The sequence below is a fragment of the Crassostrea angulata genome, chromosome 2, assembly GCF_025612915.1.
Source record: "Crassostrea angulata isolate pt1a10 chromosome 2, ASM2561291v2, whole genome shotgun sequence".
Taxonomy (NCBI): Eukaryota; Metazoa; Mollusca; class Bivalvia; order Ostreida; family Ostreidae; genus Magallana; species Magallana angulata.
This window is the reverse complement of record NC_069112.1, coordinates 79,345,276-79,367,736: the sequence shown is the minus strand read 5'-3', so window position 1 is coordinate 79,367,736 and position 22,461 is coordinate 79,345,276. Positions and strand designations below refer to the sequence as shown.

General features: G+C 32.1%; 1 protein-coding gene and 1 long non-coding RNA gene across 2 annotated transcripts; both read left to right on the top strand.

The window, feature by feature from the left end:
- The first annotated feature begins 1,782 nt into the window (after positions 1-1,782).
- LOC128171005 (uncharacterized) lies at positions 1,783-21,880 on the top strand. The gene is made up of 6 exons (XM_052836769.1): positions 1,783-2,052; positions 17,550-17,834; positions 18,705-18,989; positions 20,042-20,332; positions 20,718-20,747; positions 20,886-21,880. Exons 1-6 carry the CDS (start codon positions 1,821-1,823, stop codon positions 21,212-21,214), a joined length of 1,452 nt encoding a protein of 483 aa, XP_052692729.1. The 5' UTR covers positions 1,783-1,820; the 3' UTR covers positions 21,215-21,880.
- Positions 2,325-2,943, top strand: LOC128171007 (uncharacterized). The gene is made up of 3 exons (XR_008241975.1): positions 2,325-2,491; positions 2,646-2,723; positions 2,835-2,943. It is a non-coding gene; the product is annotated as an uncharacterized LOC128171007 (long non-coding RNA).
- Positions 21,881-22,461: the final 581 nt, after the last annotated feature.

Sequence of the window (22,461 nt, the reverse complement as noted above, 5' to 3'; positions counted from 1 at the left end):
TCAAAATTCTCAATGTATCGCTAAAATTGATAAGTTTAGACGGTCAATGCAGTAAATATTTATAACCCAGCCTTTTGTTCAATAAGACATGAATATCGATTGTAAACATTTCAGCGTGCCTTTCAGCAAAAGAGTTTTAAAAAAACCAAGATTTTTGACAAAATTGGCTAGAGAGTTTCTAGAGCAGATGAATACAAAACAAAAGTTAGAACAACATTTTGTAATAGACAAAACACAAGTTTGAAATATATATATATTGTAAGAGACCAAACAAAAGTTTGAACTTTTGTAAGAGATAAAAAATAATAATTTTAATTGAATATTTTAACAAATATGCCATTTATACGCCAAATACTTCCATTTCCTTTCGTCGTCAGGTGCCTTATTCAGAATAAGTTACACCAAGTGTAGATATTTCTTAACATTTAGTGTAAAGACACTTTATTTGTCATGTGCATGACCCTGTGCATTAATCATTTACAGTACCTGTGTATTTTTGTGATCGGCTTCGGCCGATCACTATTGTGTCCATATGAGGCATCCTACAAATGCTTCCACGTGCGGACACATTCCGCTTGCATAAGTAGTTCTTATAAAAACTTGAAATTTGGTTTAGTAGTTATATAACAATTTACTCAGTTTTATTTAAATTCATTTACCTTAAGAGATGCAAACATACATTAAATACAGTTCGACCTTTTAATTCAAGAATGCACATTTTGTCTCACGCGTAAGAATTTCGATCGAAAGATTCATTCAGTAATGCAGTTGACCTTGATGAACTTACCTCAATCATAAGAAGATGCTCCATGAACTGACCTCGATCTATTGATGTTGCACAATAGTAGCTAGGAAGACGGCTTGATTAATAAACAAGGTAACGTTATAATGCAACCTCAACAGCAATTTATGATGGCATTCAATGTTTTTCAGGCGCATTAAATTATTTTAATACAACTCATTCTTTCTATACGTGTTAATGCTCTTTGAAGAGCCCTACTCAGTATTCTGAAGAAGAAGATGAGACATTAACATTTAATAATTAGGTTAAAAATATAAAACTAGACAAGGAGTTTACGAACGGATTTTCTCGAATTTATTTCGAAATTAAATTTGTTAACGGTGTATAATGATGAAACTTTGGCGTACAGATTCAAAATATTCTATATTTTGTAAAAATACAGTACTTTTTAAAAATTATTTTACATCGAACTGATCATGTTTATTGCTTCTAGCTATCAATATCATTATTGCCAATCATTTCTTTAAAAGGGATACTTGTTATAAAATTACCCCAAGTCACTCGAGAACTGCTGCCATTAAAAAAAACTGATTTTAAATTACATTTTAAAAGGTCCATTTGATATAAATTTTAAATAATGCAACAAATTGAATACACCATTGCGAGATTATTGTTGCAGTATAATAAATTCGAAATCTCAGTCCAGGGATCTTTTATTCTTTAATTGAACTGTGTATATAAAAAGAAATTACCAAAAATGAAAAAAAGAATAGCTGCAATGGCTATTTAATATGTTTATCCTTCAAGAGTACAAATTAAGTATTCACAATTAATTTCCAAGATTTATTTCGAAAACTGAAACATTTATGTTAATACGGGACTTTTCTCCAATAGTTTATTTCGAAAGACTGTATCATTGTTTGTGATTCATAGTGTTTTATCGTAAGTTTATAATTATTCTAATAGTAAACAATTCTGTAAAAATTGCCATTTCTGTCAAAGATTTACTATTTCTTCAGACGGACCTCAAACTCCTCTGAACCTCACTGTGAACTCTGACAAGAAAGGTAACGTAAACATGACCTGGGTGTCTGGGTTTAATGAAGGTCTGGACCAGTTCTTCGTCATATCTAGGAAAAATGGTCAAGAATGGGAATATGTTGGAAACTTATCAGATCTTGGAGAAGGAAGTGTAATGTATTTTGAGGCCATAACTTTGACCCCAGGCCAAAATACATATTTTCGCTTGGAAACTTGTAATACGTTTGTTTGTACCATACAATATGCTGAGCCGGATGCAAACCTCAAAGGTATGCTATATTTCTTTTTGAAATGTATTGGAGGTGTATAGTTAGAATATTTTTTTTAAAGAATGAAAGAACGGTTAAACATTATATTTACAACAGAAAATCAAAGCAGATTTTTAAAGATGTTTAAATAAAAAATAAGAAAAAATTGTTTAATCATGTATGCTATGTTTCTAATTGTTTTAATTGTTATTTGGAATAATCCTGAATTATAAGTTGAAGACCAGTTCATAATGTCTTCTGATTATAAGGTCTATTGTCTAGTATTATTGATTTTTCAAAGGATCAACATCAGAGTCAACTTTTCTGATCAACAATGTTATATACGCAATAATTGGCGTGCCCATCGCAGTCTTTATGATTATTGTGATTTTGGTGCTGGTCTTGGTGATGTATTTCCAAAGAAAACAAAGAACTGGCTCAAAAAATGAAAGCTTTCAACGTAAGTATTCTTCATATATAAAATAATTTACTGCTTAATAGAGTGATTAATACTGTTCTAAAGTGGTATTGAATGTGAGCAATTTAAATTGTCGTTTAAGACATTAACATTTTCGAAAATGATGAAATGTAATCTGAGACAAAAATGTGTACAGTTGTAGGTAAGCAACAGCAAATGGAAACAAGGAACACAGATGCCAATAAAACAGATGATTGCTGCCAAGATAGAAACGGTATCATTCTTTCTCAAAGTTGCATTTTCGCTATTGGTTTTTCCTCTAGTTCTCTGATGGTTTTATATATCTTTAGGCAAACAATGATAAAATACAGAGTTTCTTTTTCAGAAAAAGAAAATCAAAACTGTGCTGCAGAAGTATACGCTTTTGTTGAGAAGAATTTCTTGAGCAAAACAGATGAACTGAAACACGATGTCACTGAAAATAACCAAGGTATCTATTATTGCTTTTTTTATCAAATATCTTCTTTGGTAAAAGTGGTAACATTCTGAATAATTAGCCATTGCAATATTTTCTACAACAAGTTGAATTATTTTAATTTGAAACTTACTATGAATTGACCATTTTGGTTAATGATTCAGGTTATAGTCTCAGAAATCTACATGCACATCATCTAACAAAATAATAACGTGTTTCGTTTAACTTCAAGGTATGTTAGGCGAAGCAGTTCTTACCACAATGGCAAAAGAACCTGCAGTAAGAATTAATGAGGGGATGTGTTTGGAAAATGCGCCATTAGAGGAAATAAAACTGGGAACTGGAAACACTGATCCATCAAGGAAAAGGGTAAGACAGAGGTTTCTAAATTTAATGATAAAAATTGTTGGTGTATATAACTAGATACCGTAAAGCCATTATAATAGTGGAATTTGTCAAAAGATATATGATTTAGCAAACACTCGATGTTTTGCTACAATTTTTTTTCATGCATGCGTTCTTTACATTTTGAAAGTGATGTTTTTATACGGAATGAAAAAAAAAACAAACAAACAAACAAAAAATATCATTATTCCTGGCGCTTTTAAGAAGGAAGAGAAAACGCATTAAAATGTTTTTTTGTATGCGTTTTATTAAACTTTAAATGCAGCCATACACTAAATTATTTCCTTGTCGTTTTTAGGTGGCAATTGTCAAAACAAATTATTATTTGCATAGAAAACTTAAGTTTGAAATCCAAGAAAGTAAATGGTTAGGTCCAATTTAGGATATATTTTCCTTCTTTAGATAAAAAGCTCTGTATAAACATGTAGGGAATTATTTGAGTTTTAATACTTATATATCATCGTTTGTCCATATAATTTTTAATATTATAGATCTTTATTTGACACTAAATATCACGTTTAAAAGTTTTGAAGGTCTTATGGTTTATCAGTTGGCCTCTTTTTTTAATTTAATAAAAAAAAGTAGTGTGTCAAACATTGAATTTATTTGTTAGAATGACGAAGGATTGATTTATATTGACATGGATTTTTCGAGAAAGTTCAACAATTTAGACACAAATCAAAAGCTCGTCATTCACGGACAGGAAGATCGAACAGAGTACACGTTCATGGATTTCTCCAAGAGAGCGCCACCTATGCAGGAAACACGTGACGAAGCGGAGATGCAGGAAGAAAGTTGATTTTACACATTCAAGCTCTCATGTGTTTTGTTTTTGATGTTTGTTAGCTCTCTGTTCTCTAACTTAATCGCAATCATTAATTATATCTACATGTACATCATCATATTGTTTATTTAAATTTTTATTGATTATTTATGAACGCAATAGTTAGATAACTTTGATAAGTATTGATTGTGTATTTATTAGATACTTGTGTATTTTCAATTAGATGCCGTTTAAGGTTTTTTTTCCATAATCATTTTTTTTTTCAGTAAACGAGATAGAATGTTTTGCAGTCATATTTAGAAGAAACTACTCAAATATTGTTTCATTTACCGTATATCCGGTAATTTTCACGGTGATCTAGATCGTAAAAACTGACGCAAAGTAAAAGTAGCTACACATTTTCCCTATTTTCGCAAATTCTGTAACACTCGAACAAAAACAAACACGGATATACGGTACTTTATGAGATATAAAATTATTAATAGGTGATTAAATATCATTTCGTATATTTGAAAAGAAATAGATCTGGAAAATCAATCAACATTTATTTTATTTTTACAAAAAGCATATTTTTTTTTTTAGATTTAAGTGTTTATATTTAAGTGTTGTATTGCTTTTTTACGCTTGGTTATAAAATATTAGTTGATATTGGGTGTGACCGGTCAGCAGACGATGATCACTCCTCCGAAGCACCTGATCCTACCTCTATCTTTTTAGATAAGCATGCATATAGGTCTTGCATTGTTCTATTCAAAACAAGGTAAAACATCCTTGCTATCAAATCTATGCTGTGGATTTGTTTTCCTTTTCAATTTTCTGGTTGTATTAAGCTAAGTGTATTCGTCTCTTAAATCATAACATTAATATCGTCAGTTGTAATAAAAACAATGAAAAGGTTGCATACGTAAACGATGTTTCTAGCTAATCAAAAGAGAGCAATGGTTACCACACTCAATATGAAACTATTGTATTTATTTTACCTTATTCTGTAGAGTTTCAAGGCTATGATAGCATTATATTTAAACAAATATTCTTTTTGTTGTAAATGAAATAATTAAAAGGATTACATATAAATGTTGTTCTTTGTTTGTTAATCCAGTTATATGGGTGTTAACTGATATGAGAAGGGTATTTCCTGAATTTTTCGACTTTTATATTGACAATGAGACATCGAAAAATCATGAAATAAACTCTTTTTTACGATAGCAATCATTTAATGTTAACTAATGACAAAACAAATAAGATCCCACATGGTGTTTTGACAATAAACATTCAATTTATACAATAACACGAGCAAAACATATCCAGGTTGCTTTTTTTTCTTCACTTTTTTCATTTATTTACATGTAAATTCTACAGAATGGCTTCACAAAGTATATGTAAGTTATTATTTGTTTTTACTTATCACAGATAGCTTGAAGAGGTAAACCATCTAAAATATAAATCAACTATTGTTAAATTTGTCTAAGTTTAGCTATCGCATATCAATAGAGTGTTCATTGTACCATGAATATAATGTTAACGCACAAAACACACACATCGTCATTTTTTTCTACAAAGAGTTGTAAATCTTGTCATTGTCCAGGTTCTTAATTTATTTAATTTTTCGTTCCTTTTTCACTGTATCCAAAGACGAGTACAAATGGTTATGATTACTGCTCGTTGCCTGCTCATAGCAATTTATAGTTCCATGATCCTCAACCTGAACTATATCCTGGTTCGATGGATCAAATTGTCGGCCCTTCATGCGACCAATAGCAACAGTCACACCCAGTAACGATACACCAAGCACAACGGACAGGCCAGTAGAGATAAGAAAACCCAACTCACTATTCTGAAATCTTGTGGAAAAAAAACACAATAGCTAGAGGATATCGTGCGAGTATATAAAATAACTAGGTATCTAATGCGAGTGTACGTATGTGAGAATATTGGCAAAATGATAAATTAAACATTGAACTTACTTTCAGATGCGGGTTTCTGCAAATTTGTCAGAGAAACTTAAAAACAAAAGCTTAAATATTAAATGTGCGATCAATATTCATTTTTTTAATTCGGGGGTGGGAGGGGGTTGCAGTTGCTTTTTAAATGACATCATCTGCCTCATCACCTTTTAAGTCTGTGGTTTCTTGTTAGAAGACGTGCACCATAATTTATAGAATATGTCCCGTTCTTTTCCATGGCGTGCCATGGGACACCACTGTAATCAGATGTCTGACGTTCCCTTGCTGTATGACGATATTTTTGACACCGATTGCCTGATCATCAAGATCCAACATTTTTAGCGACTGGTTAATGGTTTGCAATCATGAGTATTTTCACAACAGCTTTGTTCTCAAATCCAATTACAGTTCCATTATACGAGGGCCGTTCGGAAATTATTGAGACATTTACTCTTATTTCCTTGGGGGAAAAAGAAACCCTTAAAATTTAACCAAAACGTACACAAGGATAGAGTGTATCAATGTGAAAAGTTTTGTTTCCAGGGCATGATTGAATCATTCCTGGTAAACGGACCATCTTGCCTTCGTCCAGTGACCTGACGCAACCGCAAACTTACCGCAACGTCATTTTATCGCTTCTCATTGATCCTATGTTTTAAACACCAAACAAACAAAGGGATATTTGAATTAATTCTTCATTTCTCATTCATTGTTCAAATTCACAAATTCTCTCCATTCTTGATTTTTTGGGGAAAAATCAGGTTATTTCTAACCGAAAGTCAAAAAACTGTGAAATGTCTCCTACAGTCATTCTGTGTACATATTTCAGAACTGTTGACATCATTTAGTGTGCGAAAAGTACTTGATATTTAGTCACTTTTTCTGAATTCTAGTTATAAACCTAGTAAATGAAGACGATGAACTGAAGCCCTTTATCCCTTGCCATCGTATATTTTTTGATAAAGCAATTGGGTGCGCAGAAAAGGTTTTTTTCCGAAATTTCCGCCAATTTAATGTATATTCGCTGCGCCGCCTTGACATCAAAATTCAATATACCGTCGTTGTCAGATCTCTTGCTTGGTAAATATATCGGTACCTTATCCGTATTTCAACTCGAACAGAAGTGAAACTTGATTAAAAGTTCGTCACAATAAATAGCAAAATGAACGTATATAATTTGATTTCTTTTATTACAAACTGTTACTTTGCGGATACTTAGATAGACGATGTTTTAGTTTTATTATTCTCCGAGTTTATGCTAGCGCCGGGTACCCCGACCACCGATTCGTTCAGCTACCGTTGTAAACAACATATTTAACATTTTTGAAATATTTTTTTGTTTAATTAGTTGTTAAGGTGTCTTAAATGTTCATTCCAATATTCACCCTAATTTGGCACCTAAGAAGGGAAATATCCATGTTGTCTCAATAATTTCCGAACAACCCTAGTATATGTTCATCATATCATGAATATCTCGTCGGTTCCCTGAAATCCACACCGAATAATTTCGTACACAACACCTTAATATCGAACTTGAGACTTTCTGTTCTTAGCCCAGTCGCCATTCCTACACAGTCAAATGCCCCTGTATCAGACCATTGGGTCCCACGGTCGGAGCTTTAGTTTGACCATCGACCAGAGACATCAGATAGGATGGCTGTCCCGCTGTCCTGGACCTTACTAATTCGTACTCTTGGAGTCGGGTTACAATTTACATAGCACGATACACGCAATGTTGTTCCTTCACGTTTGTCAGCTGTATACGTCTTTCTCCATGGATGTATACAAATGGAAGATCCATATCTAAAATTTATATCAATGTATCAGGGTTTTTTTTACTTCAGTTGTAAATCTTTTTTTCAGCTTTTTGCATTCTTAAAAGAAAAAAATTGGTGAAAAAAATGTGTTTATAGCAATCTTTATTTGTTCTCATTTTCCTCAAAGCTTGGAGTCTTGTAACGTTGTAAAAACCAAAATATGTGAAATATATAAAATTTAACACTTTTCTATCTTTCATAGAAAGCTTCTTATAAATGGACACGCCCATTTCCCTACTAGGCCTCTTTCAGCTTCTCTTGCTCAACAACTTACACATTACTTCTAGGAGTATCGGCAATTGTATCGGTTGACCATACTTTCCGTCTGCATGGCAACTGAATCAAATATAGTCATTTGATATCGATATATTTCACCATCATACATTTAATATAACCATATACTCACACAATCAAGTGATGGATACAGCCTTGCTATGAATTGACTCCAGATAGTCTTCTGCAGTACACATGATAGTTGTATTCCTACATCTTTGGTATGCCTGTCTTTTCTTAGCGTTGGTTGGAATGGTTTTTTTTCTGTCAACACATTTAAATAGCCCCTAATATATAGCACGATTTATTAAAAACGCAAATGAATGGGTGGTAGGGAACATTTCACAATGTGTCAAACTTATTTTTATTTTAATTTCTTAAGGAATATCCTAAGTCATCCTGAGGTAATCTTTTTTTCTTCAGATGATCTTAATCAGTACATGTATATTGTTCAATTGCGTAGATTTTGTTCTTAAATTCAAAGATTTTTTTTATATGAAATTTACATTATGTATTCCATATTCAAATAACAAAAATACTGTTAAACATATGTACCTCTTATCATATGCCTTTCATCTCTCTGTCTGTCTGTATTTATTTGTCTTAGTCGTTCGTCTTACAAAACATCATATATAATCATTTACTTCTAATTGACAAACATATATTTATGATGGACTACGAGAATCACTCCCTGTCCAGATGAAGACTCGTCTGTCTTGCCACCAGGACATTAATACGCAGAGTCAGACGGAGTTACTTCCCTGACTTCTAACGCCGTCTCTGCTGATTTAGGAAGCCCACAGTAAAGAGCATACACGTACTTCGATGTCCTCCAGATAACGTGATGGTTTTCTTTCAACAATATCTTTTGAACATAAGTGTTATTATTTTTTCCATTTTATGATGAAACTGAAGGTCGTCTTTTCTGTACATTCTGTTGGTAGCTTCACATTTATGGTTTTGACAGCTTCAGTTTCGTACTTCAAGACTGACAGACAAATAAATACATTTACATTTGTAATTATGTTTCCTCATATGAAACTATAGAGTAGCAAAAGCAATTCTGTTTGAAATTGTTTATGAGGTGACAATGATTACTGCAAGTGTTTATCGTTTGACGATTGCATTATGATCTGAACATTAAAACCTTGCTTATTTTGATAATTCTGTCCGGGGTTCGGGGTTATATATAGTATATCCAGTATGTGGTACTGGGCCCTATTCACCTGACCCCTGGGTCATTCCTTCCATCATTGCTAACAAAGATCTCGTAATCATTCTGAGAGGTGTTTGTCCACAACAAGGCTATTTCTCCAAAACCTGGTTGTTTTCAAGAAATATATTGTATTTTTTAACATAATCGATAACAGTCTAATCAACAAAAACATTTGGATAGACGTAAAGCTGTTTTAAAGCACATTGCTCAGTGGTTATACGCGTTAGACCAGTAAACCAAAGGTTGCTTGTTCAAGCCCTGGGAAATAGTAACTGACACCAAGGACAACAGACCTGATATATCCAGTAAATAGGCATATACAGTACCCACAACGTTATTTTTTACACGATAAACGATAGGATAGGATTCACACACGATAGGATAGCATTAACGCACGATATAACAGTATACACGCACGAAAGGATAGGATTAACGCACGATAGAACAATATACACGCACGATATGATAGGATTGATACACGATAGGAAAGGATAACGATGTTCATGATAAACGTATGATCGCTTTAAACGATATTTACGAACAAACTGATAATGGCAGAATTTGAAAGAGAACGCAAACCAATAAAGATTTACGTGGAATTTCTTTTAAGTAGCGATTGCCGAGTTGTTAATCATCGCTGCATCATTTATAGAATGTATAAAAATGACCAGTTAATTTTTTTTCAACTAAAATTAAGAGCTTTAATGATCAATAATTTTTTTGTATTCATTTGTTAGAATTGTTTTCATTACCGAACACCCTAGCCGATCGCCGCGAATATTTCAGCCCGATATTAAATCACTCGGAAAATAGCGAGTTTAATTATATAAATCCAACTCTTGATAAAGTAAATATAAAATCTATCATAAGTACATTTCTTTCTGTATCAGAAAATGATGCATTAAAAACAAATTATATCAGACAAGTTATAAATAAATATTTACGCAGATACACTTTCCGCGTACGATTTGTAAACATTGTTTCATTAATACCACACACCCTAGCTGATTGCCGAGAACATTTCAGCCTGAAATCAAATATCACACGGAAAATAACGGGTTCAAAATACAACTCGGGTTTTAATTAAATATAAATTATATCATAAATAGTTTTGTTTCTGTAAAATATGATGCAACAAAATTATATTGCATAACAGTTAATGTTTACGCAGGTTTACGCAGGTATACACTCTGCGTACGATTTAATATATTCGATATACAGGTAAATATGTTACTTGTTCCTAAGAACTTCGTTTTTCATTTTCAATGTTAACAGATATGATTTACATATGATATTGGTTAATTTTGATCTAAAAAAAAATTAAAAATTAGTATCCTGACGGAATGTACGATAGGATTTTACAATTCTTGTTCGATAAATATTCGGCGCACCGAACGAGTTGCAACTTAATAATAAATTTACTTGACTAAATGAAAAGTCACGAAACGATTAAAACGATAGGATAAACGGAAGAATTGTTGAGATTAAACGATAAACCTGATAGGATTAACGCACGATAGGATACGATTAACGCACGATAGAACAGTATACATGCACGATAAGATAGAATTAACGCACGATAGAACAGTAAACACGCACGATACGATATGATTGATACACGATACGATAGGATAGGATTGTAAAAAATAACGTTGCGGGTAGTATGTCATCAACCGTGACGTGATTTCACTAAGATGAAATTTAAAAATCCTGGAGGTGTTTTATCTTAACTTATATACCAAATGTTTATCTAAGTATGATGGATTGAATAAACAAATTTAAAAATATATGTAAACAGTGTATTGTATTCTTCTTCTTCTTTTATTCGAACTCATATATCAGTAAAAGTAGATGATACCAATGACACTTCCGGTTTAACTGGATATTTCGAACGCGGGGGAAGTTGACAAACTTTAATCATTAAGAATCATGCTCTCTGAAATGAGTTTTAAGTGTTTACTGCAAAATGATAGGTCATAGTGCCTGTACGATAAAAAGAATCTTAACATGTCCAATGTCAAGCACTGCTTTAAGTTTAAAGCATCTCAAAGGAATTTTGTTTAACGGTCATTGAGTATAGTAACCCGAACGATTTGATAACTGAGAGAATACTTTAATTACTGCTACAAGTACCCTACAAAATCTTATTAGCTTTAAACCAAGTATTGCAGCTAACACAGGATGAAACCCTACCACTTAGTTTACCGAATCTATACTACTATATTAAAATAATAGACTCGAATAATTGGACTTTAATACCGAGAAATCGGAAGAGTACTGTCTTTTGATTTATATATTTTAAACATCATTGGTACTTGAAGATTACCAATTTGTTTTTATTTTTTCTCAATCTCACTTCACTAATTAATAATCAACGAAAATTCCTTTTAAAAATCCGGAAATCATCTGGAATTTTTGGATTTTACAATCTTGCGCATGCGCATTACATTCACGCTAAATCACAGGAGGCTTTTTAGTTTATGTTTCCACAATATCACATGTACATGGGTAAACTCAGAAACGATATTAGGAATACATGTAAATTTTCATTGAAAGTTTGTCATATATTCTGTTCATCAAAGGAAATACGGGAGATAACTCTAATTCAGTGTATTTAATATGAAAAATCCCGAGAGTTTTCGAATGTCAACATGGTGTGTAAATTCGAAGCGAGTAAAAAAAGTGTTGAATTCTTCATTAATATGAATTAAATTTTTAGATGAAAGATATTTACAGCCTCAAAATGGTTTGTTATGAATAATTTAACTGTTATTTTTAATGCAGCTTCATCAATTTTTTCCAAAATCGTTTCGGAGCGATTCTGAAATTTTTTGCTACACTACGGATATATGGGAGGTATTTTGACTTTGGCGATGGCCTGTCCCGAGACACAGTTAGATTATTCTAACTAAGCAGAGTGTAGTGAATTTGATAGTATTATTGTAGGCTTCAAGCTTGGTTATGTAAATGTTAACAATACGGTGTGTTGATGTATCTATTCCGTAAATGTCCGTGCCGATATCATATGCAATGTCAACCCGTGCACGCACGGGTCAAAGTCTAGTGTTAAGTAAATAGTCTGGAAATGTGACTGAAAGCCATTACTATGCTATTTTCCCTGAAATCAAAAATATCAATAATGTATAATTCCTAGGACAATTTTAAACTTTTTTTTTCTAAATCCATTTCTAAAAACAATGTTAAAACCTAACATCATAACTAAGTAATTTTATGATTATTTGAGACTGAGTAATATTCACATTATCCATGAGAAAAAAATCCTCGTTCATATAATGTTGTTCTAAATTTTTTCAAACTTGTTGAGGTGAGAAGTTCCTTCCTGGTGAAGGTCGGAGCACAAGATCATGATGTTAACACACTGCCATAATGTGTGTATGTATGTATGTATGTATGTATGTATGTATGTATGTATGTATGTATGTATGTATGTATGTATGTATGTATGTATGTATGTATGTATGTATGTATGTATGTATGTTTGTATGTATGTAACATACATCAATTGAACTGGACCTATTCCGAAAACATTTTGAAGATTTATCTACATTTACTACCGATACAGATAACGATCCCCCGGTGGACACTGGAACTACCGTGTTTGAAGAATTAGACACTGAAATTACTGTAAAAGAAATATCAGATGCTATAGACAATCTCAAAAGAGACAAATCACATGGTCTTGATTATATTTTGAATGAATATTTTATAGAATTCAAGGGTATACTTATGCCATGTTTACATAGTATTTTTAATCGTATATTATCATCCGGTTATTTTCCTACACAATGGTCAGATGCAGTTATTGTTCCTGTTTTTAAAAAGGGTGACCCAGATGACCCCAACAATTACCGAGGCATAAGTCTTATCAGCTGCTTTTGTAAATTGTTTACCTCAGTATTGAACCGTAGACTTATATTATGGGCATCTTCCAATAGTATTGTCACAGATGCACAGTTTGGTTTTCAACCTATGTTAGGTACTACAGAAGCAATTTTTGCACTTCATTGCCTGGTTTCACAAGCGCTGCAAACTAAAAAACGGTTTTATTGTTGTTTTGTTGATTATAAGAAGGCCTTTGACTCTATCAATAGGGAGAAATTGTACAGAAAATTAAAGTATTATGGTATACAGGGAAAGTTACTTGAAGTAATTCGTTCAATGTATTCCAGAATTAGAACGTGTGTTAAATCTTCTGGTCATATTTCTAATTTCTTTGAAAATCATGTTGGTCTTTTACAAGGAGAAGTGTTGTCTCCCATGTTGTTTGTATTATATGTTAATGATCTTGAAAATGAATTTATAGGAAAAGGGACTGCCCCCACTGACCTGCAATTGCTAAGTCTTTATCTTCTTATGTATGCTGATGATATGGTATTGTTTTCTGAATCAATTGATGAGCTACAGAGCATGTTGAATATTTTACAGTTCTATACAAATGAATGGAACCTTGATGTAAATGTATCTAAAACTAAAGTGGTTATTTTTAGAAATGGTGGGAATTACCGCACCAACGAGAAATGGCTTTATAATGGTGAAAATTTAGAAATTGTGGACCATTTTGTTTATCTAGGTGTTATGTTCAATTATAACGGTAAATTTTTTACCACTCAAAAACAATTAGCGGCACAAGGTCGCAAAGCCATATTTGCTCTCAAATCAACAATTAATCAGCTTTATTTAAACCATTGTACTTTGTTTTCTGTTTTTGATACCTATGTGTGTAGCATTTTAAATTATGGATGTGAAGTTTGGGGTTCCCACAAGGGACAAGATATTGAAAAGGTCCACCTTGAGTTTTTACGCTTTGTGCTTGGTGTCCGGAAAAATACTAATACAACTATGTTATATTTCGAGACTGGGCGTCTACCCTTATATCTTATTCGTATATATCGAATGTTTAAGTTCTGGTTTAAATTATTACAGACAGAAAATTGTATATTAAGAGCTGCTTATGGCTGGTCATATTGTATTTGTGAAAACGAAAAGCAAAATTATCAAAGCTGGGCAAAATTTATTAAGGACCAATTATATAATCTGGGACTTGGCTACATGTGGAATGGTCAAAATAATTTAAACAGTCGTATTTGTTTACCAATTATTCAGAAAAGACTTAAAGACAACTTTATTCAAACGCTGCATGGCAAGATGCAAATAGAAACAAAATGTTTTATTTACAAGCACTTAGTTGATAATTTTTGCTTACAATACTATTTAGAAAAATCAATACCAAGGTTGTATAAAAAATGTATTTCCAAAATGAGGTTGTCCTCACATAATTTGCTTATTGAAACAGGTCGACATAAAAATATACCAAGAGACAAAAGATTTTGTAAAACTTGTATAACAGACATTGAAGACGAATATCATTTTATACTTGTATGTCCAATGTACTTAGCATTACGAACAAAGCTCATAAAAAAAAGTATTACTGGTGTAAACCATCCATGTACAAATTAATACAGTTATTAAGTGTTAACAATATTAAAGAATTGTGTAATTTAGGAAAATTCATTTACAAAGCCCTCACACTCAGAATGGTTTGACTATATAAAGTGTCATTTGCTGATTTCAATTGTTATTACTATCAATATATATATAATATATGTGTTATTTCATTCTCCAAATACAAATTATTCTATAGATTTGTAAGGACTGACCGTCCATTATTATTATTATTTATTCATGTATTGTTCACATTTATACATGTAAGTGCTATAAGACGTATGTCTTTGCAATAAAGAAATTGAAATTGAAATTGTATGTATGTATGTATGTATGTATGTATGTATGTATGTATGTATGTATGTATGTATGTATGTATGTATGTATGTATGTATGTATGTATGTATGTATGTATGTATGTATGTATGTATGTATGTATGTATGAATGTATGCATGCATGCATGCATGCATGCATGCATGCATGTATGTATGTATGTATGTATGCATGCATGTATGTATTTATGTATGTATGAATGTGTTTGTTTATTTGTCTTTCTTCTTCTATATTTGACCATGAGGGCGACGCATAGTATACTCTTTTAACAGAAAATAAAAAGGATTTTACTGTTATCAAAAACGGGAGATGAAGATGCTGCTATTCCAAGTTATTTTAATGACATGTGGACTACTTTGTATTGTTCAAGGTAAGTCTTATTTATTATTTCATACAACTTTATCGATATGAACTACTGCAAATAAATGTTGTTTATTTGCGTGGTTATAATTAATTAATAAACATACAATAAATAAGATGAATACGATTTAGTTTAAAAGAGACTCTATAGCGCCGTTAGTCAATAGTTGCAAAATGAAATTAACTATGATCGCTGAACCTTTTTTAAAACATTTGTCTTACAATTAAGTAAAAGTAAGCGTTACATAACAAAAACCCGTTTTTTCGGAGATATATTTTGTCAGATACATGTATACAAAGGTTATGAATTAGTAAAGACATCGCAAACCTTATCAATGAACATACAGTCAACAAAAACCGTCTAACTTATTTTTTTAATAAGGCTACAATTTAAATGAAAACTTTTAATTTTGTGGAGGGGGGGGGGGTAGTTGAAAGTTTTGATTTACTCATTTAGACACAAAAACTAATCGCTGAGATAAATGGTAGGTAAATGATATAAGGTAACAACTGCATTTTCAGTAACAAAAAGTAAAACATAATTAATGCAAGTTGGTGGGCGAAGGCTATCAACGGACATCACAAGGATTAAGCCACTTGGAATTCTGATAAATTTAGAGTATTTTGCTCAATTTTGAATTTAAATAGTTCCTTTCTTTTCTTTTTTACAGAATGTAAAATAACCCAGTCAAAGTAAACATTCTAAATTGTTCTTTATCTCATACGTGTGGTGTATATTACCCGTGTGATAAACCTTTGCTATATCACACGGATGATGCTATATCAAATACTTCCGGTCGGAACTACTTTTAACACAGCCCCTCGCTTCAACGCTTCAGTGACCTATTTTCGAAGATTTGCGAGTACTTTCAACATAACTATATCTACTACAAAAATTAATATAAAATATATTTTCTCAAAGATTTAAATTACAAATACGAAGAAAAACACATAACTGCGTAGCACAGGCGTCGGAAACGGGGGATTAACCCCCCCCCCCCATCTTTTTTGCAAAGTTATTCATAACCGTAACCACAAGACCTTTTTTCTTGTTTGTCAAGATTTTTGATAAATTTTGCCCACTTCCAACTTTCAATTTGCTTTGTGAAGTTTATAAAACAACAAATTACGTTAACTATCAAGGAGTTCATCCTGACGACGCGACGCGATGAAAACAGAGCGCTCTGGTTGTGTTTATATACAAGAACTTACCGAAATACTGTTTTATGAGACTTTTATTCCACCACCAGTAAGCATCCTTTTTCACTATTTTCAATTTTGAATCATAAGGCTAGCCTAGTGTTTGTTTTATTAAACATCATGCATCAACAACTGTTCCTTGTTCGAGTCAATTCAAACTAACGAGCATTCGCAACTTTGTGTATGTCAACAAACTTGATTATTCAAGTCTTCTAATCGGAATTTCCATTTAATCAACTGAATAAGTTCTAAGAAAAATTATCTAGTGCTAAAAAACTATTTAAAGGTTTATTTCAGTGAAACTTTACATTAAACCAGTTAGGTTTATCTCAGGAATTACGTACTAAATTGTATTGAGCAAGGTCACAATAGCCGCATAACACAACGTTGCATCATCGTTTTTAATCTTTGAAACAAAAAACCAATTTGGGTCACACAAGGGACTGTCTCAAAAGCTTTATGATATAAATCAAATTGTATGAGATGAATAGAACATCTATAATTGTGTGATTTTATATTTGCTTTATCCAACGAGTTGAAATGGTTATATTCGCTCGGCAAGCCTCGCGAATATATACACCATTTCAACTCGTTGGATAAAGCAAACATAAAATCACACAATATAGATATCATCTATATATTACATAGGTTACGATAAAACACGTATTAGTTAGTTGCTCAAGAAACATAAACATCCGTTTGAAATATTTCTGTAGAAAAAATGCATAAAATGAAACAAATACAAAAGATTCTTCATTTATGTAAAATATTTTCCAAACTCAAAATTACATGCGCTACAATTGTAATACCTTACTCTCATATATTTTAAGACCGACCATCGAATCCAAACATAACAGGAGGCCTTAACGTTGAGGTCAATAGATACATAACATTGACCTGTTCCAGCAACTCAACTTCAGCCCCTGACTACATTTCAGAGCTCGTCACCTTGTCTTACACATGGTTTGTCAACAATACGAAGATAAATGAAGAAACAAGAGAGAACCTGATACTATATGTTACTAGGGAACTCAAATACAACAGGTACTCGTGCACAGCGACAGAAGATGGTCTGGAGTCTGATAGGAACGTCCCAGTAAAGATCAGCCCTCTGTGTAAGCATGACTGATGTAACTAAAGCTCTTGAATCCCCTTGTTAATTTATTTTTTTTAAAAAGTCATAAATGTTAGCAACGCTCATAAGCCTTCAAATGAGGTAACTCTCGAATTTACAAAACGAAATATCGACGGTAACTTTATCCGAAAGTGGCCTTTGCAACCTTACTAGGTAATGTCATGAGTAAAGATTAAAAAAAAGGAAAAGTAACTATTTTCAGTTGTCAACCCAATATTTTACATACATGTATCAAAAACAATTTAATAATTTTTTTTGATTAATAAAAAATATAACCTGGTGCACTTTAACTTTTAATTTCTTATCAAATGAAACTATGGCATGTAAATTACAATGCAATTCCTTAGTTAAACAAAGTATTTTCATAAATTGATAATAACCACACATTTTCTGGGGTTCCCTTGTTCAAATATAAAAAATCCCCTGAATAAATCCCCGTTGTATTTTTTCAACAGCATTAGGACACGTCACATTTAAATTAATGTCAAATACACCTATAATATATGATGAAATGATGAATTTGTTAGCTGTTTTAAAAATCAAATATATATATAGTTTTCACTCGTTGAGCATAAATATGATGTACCAATTGCTTGTATTTTCAATAGTCATATAAAGTACAGTTTTTTAATATCACAAATGTTGGATAGATTTTTAAATAATATTGTTGTAAATTATTATTTTTAGCAAAATGTCGAAATTTCAAACACTCATATTATCAATAAATATTTTGTTTTTTCATTTAATTATGAATCCTCCTCACTACAAATCAAACTTGTTCGTCCCTGGCACTGCGTTATAAAGGTGATTTACTGAATATGTTTTCCTTCATTCAAATGTATCTTTATAGACGGACCGGACAGATTAACCATTACTCCAGAACCTTTACTGAACATCAATGGCAAATTAACGGTAATGAAATGGGAGACTATTGGCCCCTTTGTTTGTACAGCGGATTGCAATCCACCGTGTAATATAACATGGAAAATAAAAACATCCGATGGATTCAGCGATGGTCGTTCAATGATGGGGACATTTTTAAAACAAGCAGTTCAGAAAAACATGTTATTATTCCGCTGCATAGCACATCGGGGGGAAAGTACATTAAAAAGGGGTTTTCAACTTGATATCAAAGGTAAGTATTTTTTGCAACAAAATTTTGGAACATATTGTTGTAATCATACTCGAATGTCCCTTTGCATTGCCTTGAGTATGTGACAATATACACCGTTTACCTCGTGAATTTGTATACAGCTGGGTAAAAAGGGTTGATTGAAAAACATAAAAAATTATACTGATTTATTACACAAACAATGCAAATGTTTGGGTTTGAGATTTCAGTGATTTGTTGAAAACAAATTACATGAAGAACAGATACATCTGTTTAAAAGTGAGAAACAAATTATAAAACGTTTATATTGAACTAGTTTGATAAAATATTGCAGTATGTAAGCATTCAAGTAATCAATAGGTTTTTATGATAATGAAAATATATATTTATATCTACTAAAATTAATACAAGATTTACCTAGAGAAAAATCTTTTTAGATTTGGGGATCATTACGAATAATTATTTTTTTTTTTTTGCCTAAAAAATATTATAATTATCAAATGGATATGGATGTAAAGCTAATTTATGTCAAGGATTTAGGAAAAGAGCTGCCTCACTCATAGTGCTTCATTGTACTGTATAATGTATATATGTAAAATATAACTGTATTGATATAATTAGTTACTTTTGGAAACTACACGCTAAATTACATACAAACAACATACATGTACACACAAACAATCACTTCAGTAAAGGTTATCATCACAGGTTAAAAAATAAATATATGTAGTCAAATCCTGAAACAAATGCAATGAAAATTGTGTGTTGACTTTTTTTTAATAGTCAGATACTGAAACACATGATATATTTGCCAATGATAACACATTTTTTCATGTTTTCGCAGTCATACCTTTAATCGATGAGTGATTCACATTGGACAGTTTTATTTAATATTAGGTGACTCGTGCTGTGTAAAAACTTATAACACCTTTATTAATGACAAGATTTGTGAAAGATGTCTTACCGAGACTTCGAAATACGTACTTAATGTGATGTGCTTAATAATACGTTTACCTTTGACAGTTATTGTATTACAGGTATAATTATCTTATTGGGTCGTTATCTCTGTGTTTCAGACATTCCGCAAACACCCTTAAACTTCACTGGCTATTCCTTCACAAATAGATACATCAATCTTACTTGGATTTCTGGATTCAATGGGGGCTACGATCAATTCTTTATTCTGTATCTGAACGAGGGCTCAACGTGGACAGAAGAAAGAAATTTAACAGACCCTGGTGAAGGCAGAGAGGTACAATTTGATCATGGGCCATTGACCCCTGGAAGTGAATACTGGTTCCGGTTGCAAAGTTGTAATAAAATTAATTGTTCGTCAACCCCTGATGATGTAAGGGCAGTTGTTAAAGGTAATTTACTAAAACTCTTTTAGTTTTAATTTCATTTTTTGACATTAAATGGTATTTATTCAAATAATGTGTGTTAGTAGCATTGAAACAGGGTAAACATGGCTTTAACTGTAATCTACATGCTGGTTATGGCGCTCAACGGTGAACAATGGACCGAATTTGATATATCAACTAGTACTGTACTATGCTGATATCAATTCCTATTGATACTAAAGTTCGAACGAAACTAAGTGTAATTTGATATTGATTTCAAATTTTACTACTTAGTCATTCCACATTGTTCAGTTGACCATGCAATTGGTATAAGCTACTTAATGTGATTTGTAGATTAATATATGATATTTTGTTCTGTCAAACGATAAGCTGTTTTAAATCTATTTTACAGGTGAATCATGCGCATCCCTTAGAGAAAAACGTAAGTTTCAAATTGCCTTTCAAATAAACAAAAACATGTAAAGTACAAAAATATCATTACGATCCTGATCTAATTCATCAGTATATGTTATTAGTAAATTGTTAAAGAAATAGGATAATTTATCTTACCTTATTTCAGAGGACGGAACCAAACCCACTGATGCAATCGTTGTAATCTGCATTCTTTCAACTCTTTTCGGGATTACATGTCTAGTAGTGGCAGTAATTGTAATCTGTAAAACTCGCTATGGTAATAAAAATCAAAAGGATACAAACGGCGACCAGACGATTCAGTTAGAGGAGAAACTCATGACGGAGCACTACGAGAATGCACAAGGTACCGGAACATGTGGTGACGTCACAGTGCAAGGTGATGTCCGAGTACAAAGCACTGACGTAGACTGCGACTACACAACACTGGAGCGTCCTGACCATGAAACTGTCTATGAGGAGTTAAAGTCAATTTAAAAATGCTAAACGTTTGATCGATGCATGATATGTAATCACATGTCATTCATTCGAAAATGAATGAGTTACTCTTTCATCGTTTGTTAACTACTGATATTATATCGTCTGACTAAGATTTTCAATGCAATATGTTTCAATTTTTATTAACATTTTATTGTTGAAAATTTTCCTTCCGTTACACCAATGACCTCGGATATAATTATGAGAGTCGTCCACATTGAAATATAAGAAATAGTTTTTTATATATGAATATATATAGTAACTTACTGGACATTATACTGAAACCTCTTTGTGAATTATAACCTAGTAATGTCAGAGATGATATGGATTTTCTGAACTATATTCCTGAAAGTGTTGATCCTAAAACAATTCTCGTCAGCCTCGATGTTATTAGTCTTTATACTAACATCCCACATACATTAGGACTAGAGGCCATATATTTCTGGATAGAAAGACATCCGAAAAATCTAAACGCCAGGTTCTCTAAAGAATTCATACTTGCAGAACTAAAATTAGTTCTGGAGAATAACCTCTTACACGTTGACGGGATATTCTTGTTGCAAACAAAAGGTACCGCTACGGGGACTAAAGTTGCGCCCACATATGCTACGTTAGTAATGGGGTTTTTAGAGAATACACTTTTTAAAAGAACATCAGAATTGTTTCATGCCGAACTTAGCACCTATATAGGATCTAATTTGAAACGCATTAATATTTCATTTTTTGGACTAAAGGGGAAGAAGACTTAGAGAAATTTCATTCATTACTCAATACTCTAAATGAATCAATACAATTTACAATGGAGGAAAGGGACAAGGAATTTCCATTTTTAGATATACGTATTATAAAAAATAGGTCATGCATAACAACGGATTTATACTGTAAGCCCACGGACATACACCAGTATCTGGATTTTAGATCATGACACCCTTCCAACACAAAACGCAATATTACGTTTAACTTACCAAGGAGATTTTGTACAATCATCACAGACAAAATCTTACTATCTAAACGTCTGGAAGAATTAAAAATATTTCTGCAACGACATATATACCCGAAAAATTTAATTAACGCTTGAGTAAAAAGAGCGACGCAAGATGCATTATATGTTCTACGTAATCAGCGCCGGTCTTCTACTACTCGCAACAACGACGAGTAACTTGCTTTTGTTGTGACCCACAATCCACGTAAAACAGAAATATTCTAACAGACACAAAACGATCTTATCCTATTTAAGAACAGTCAAA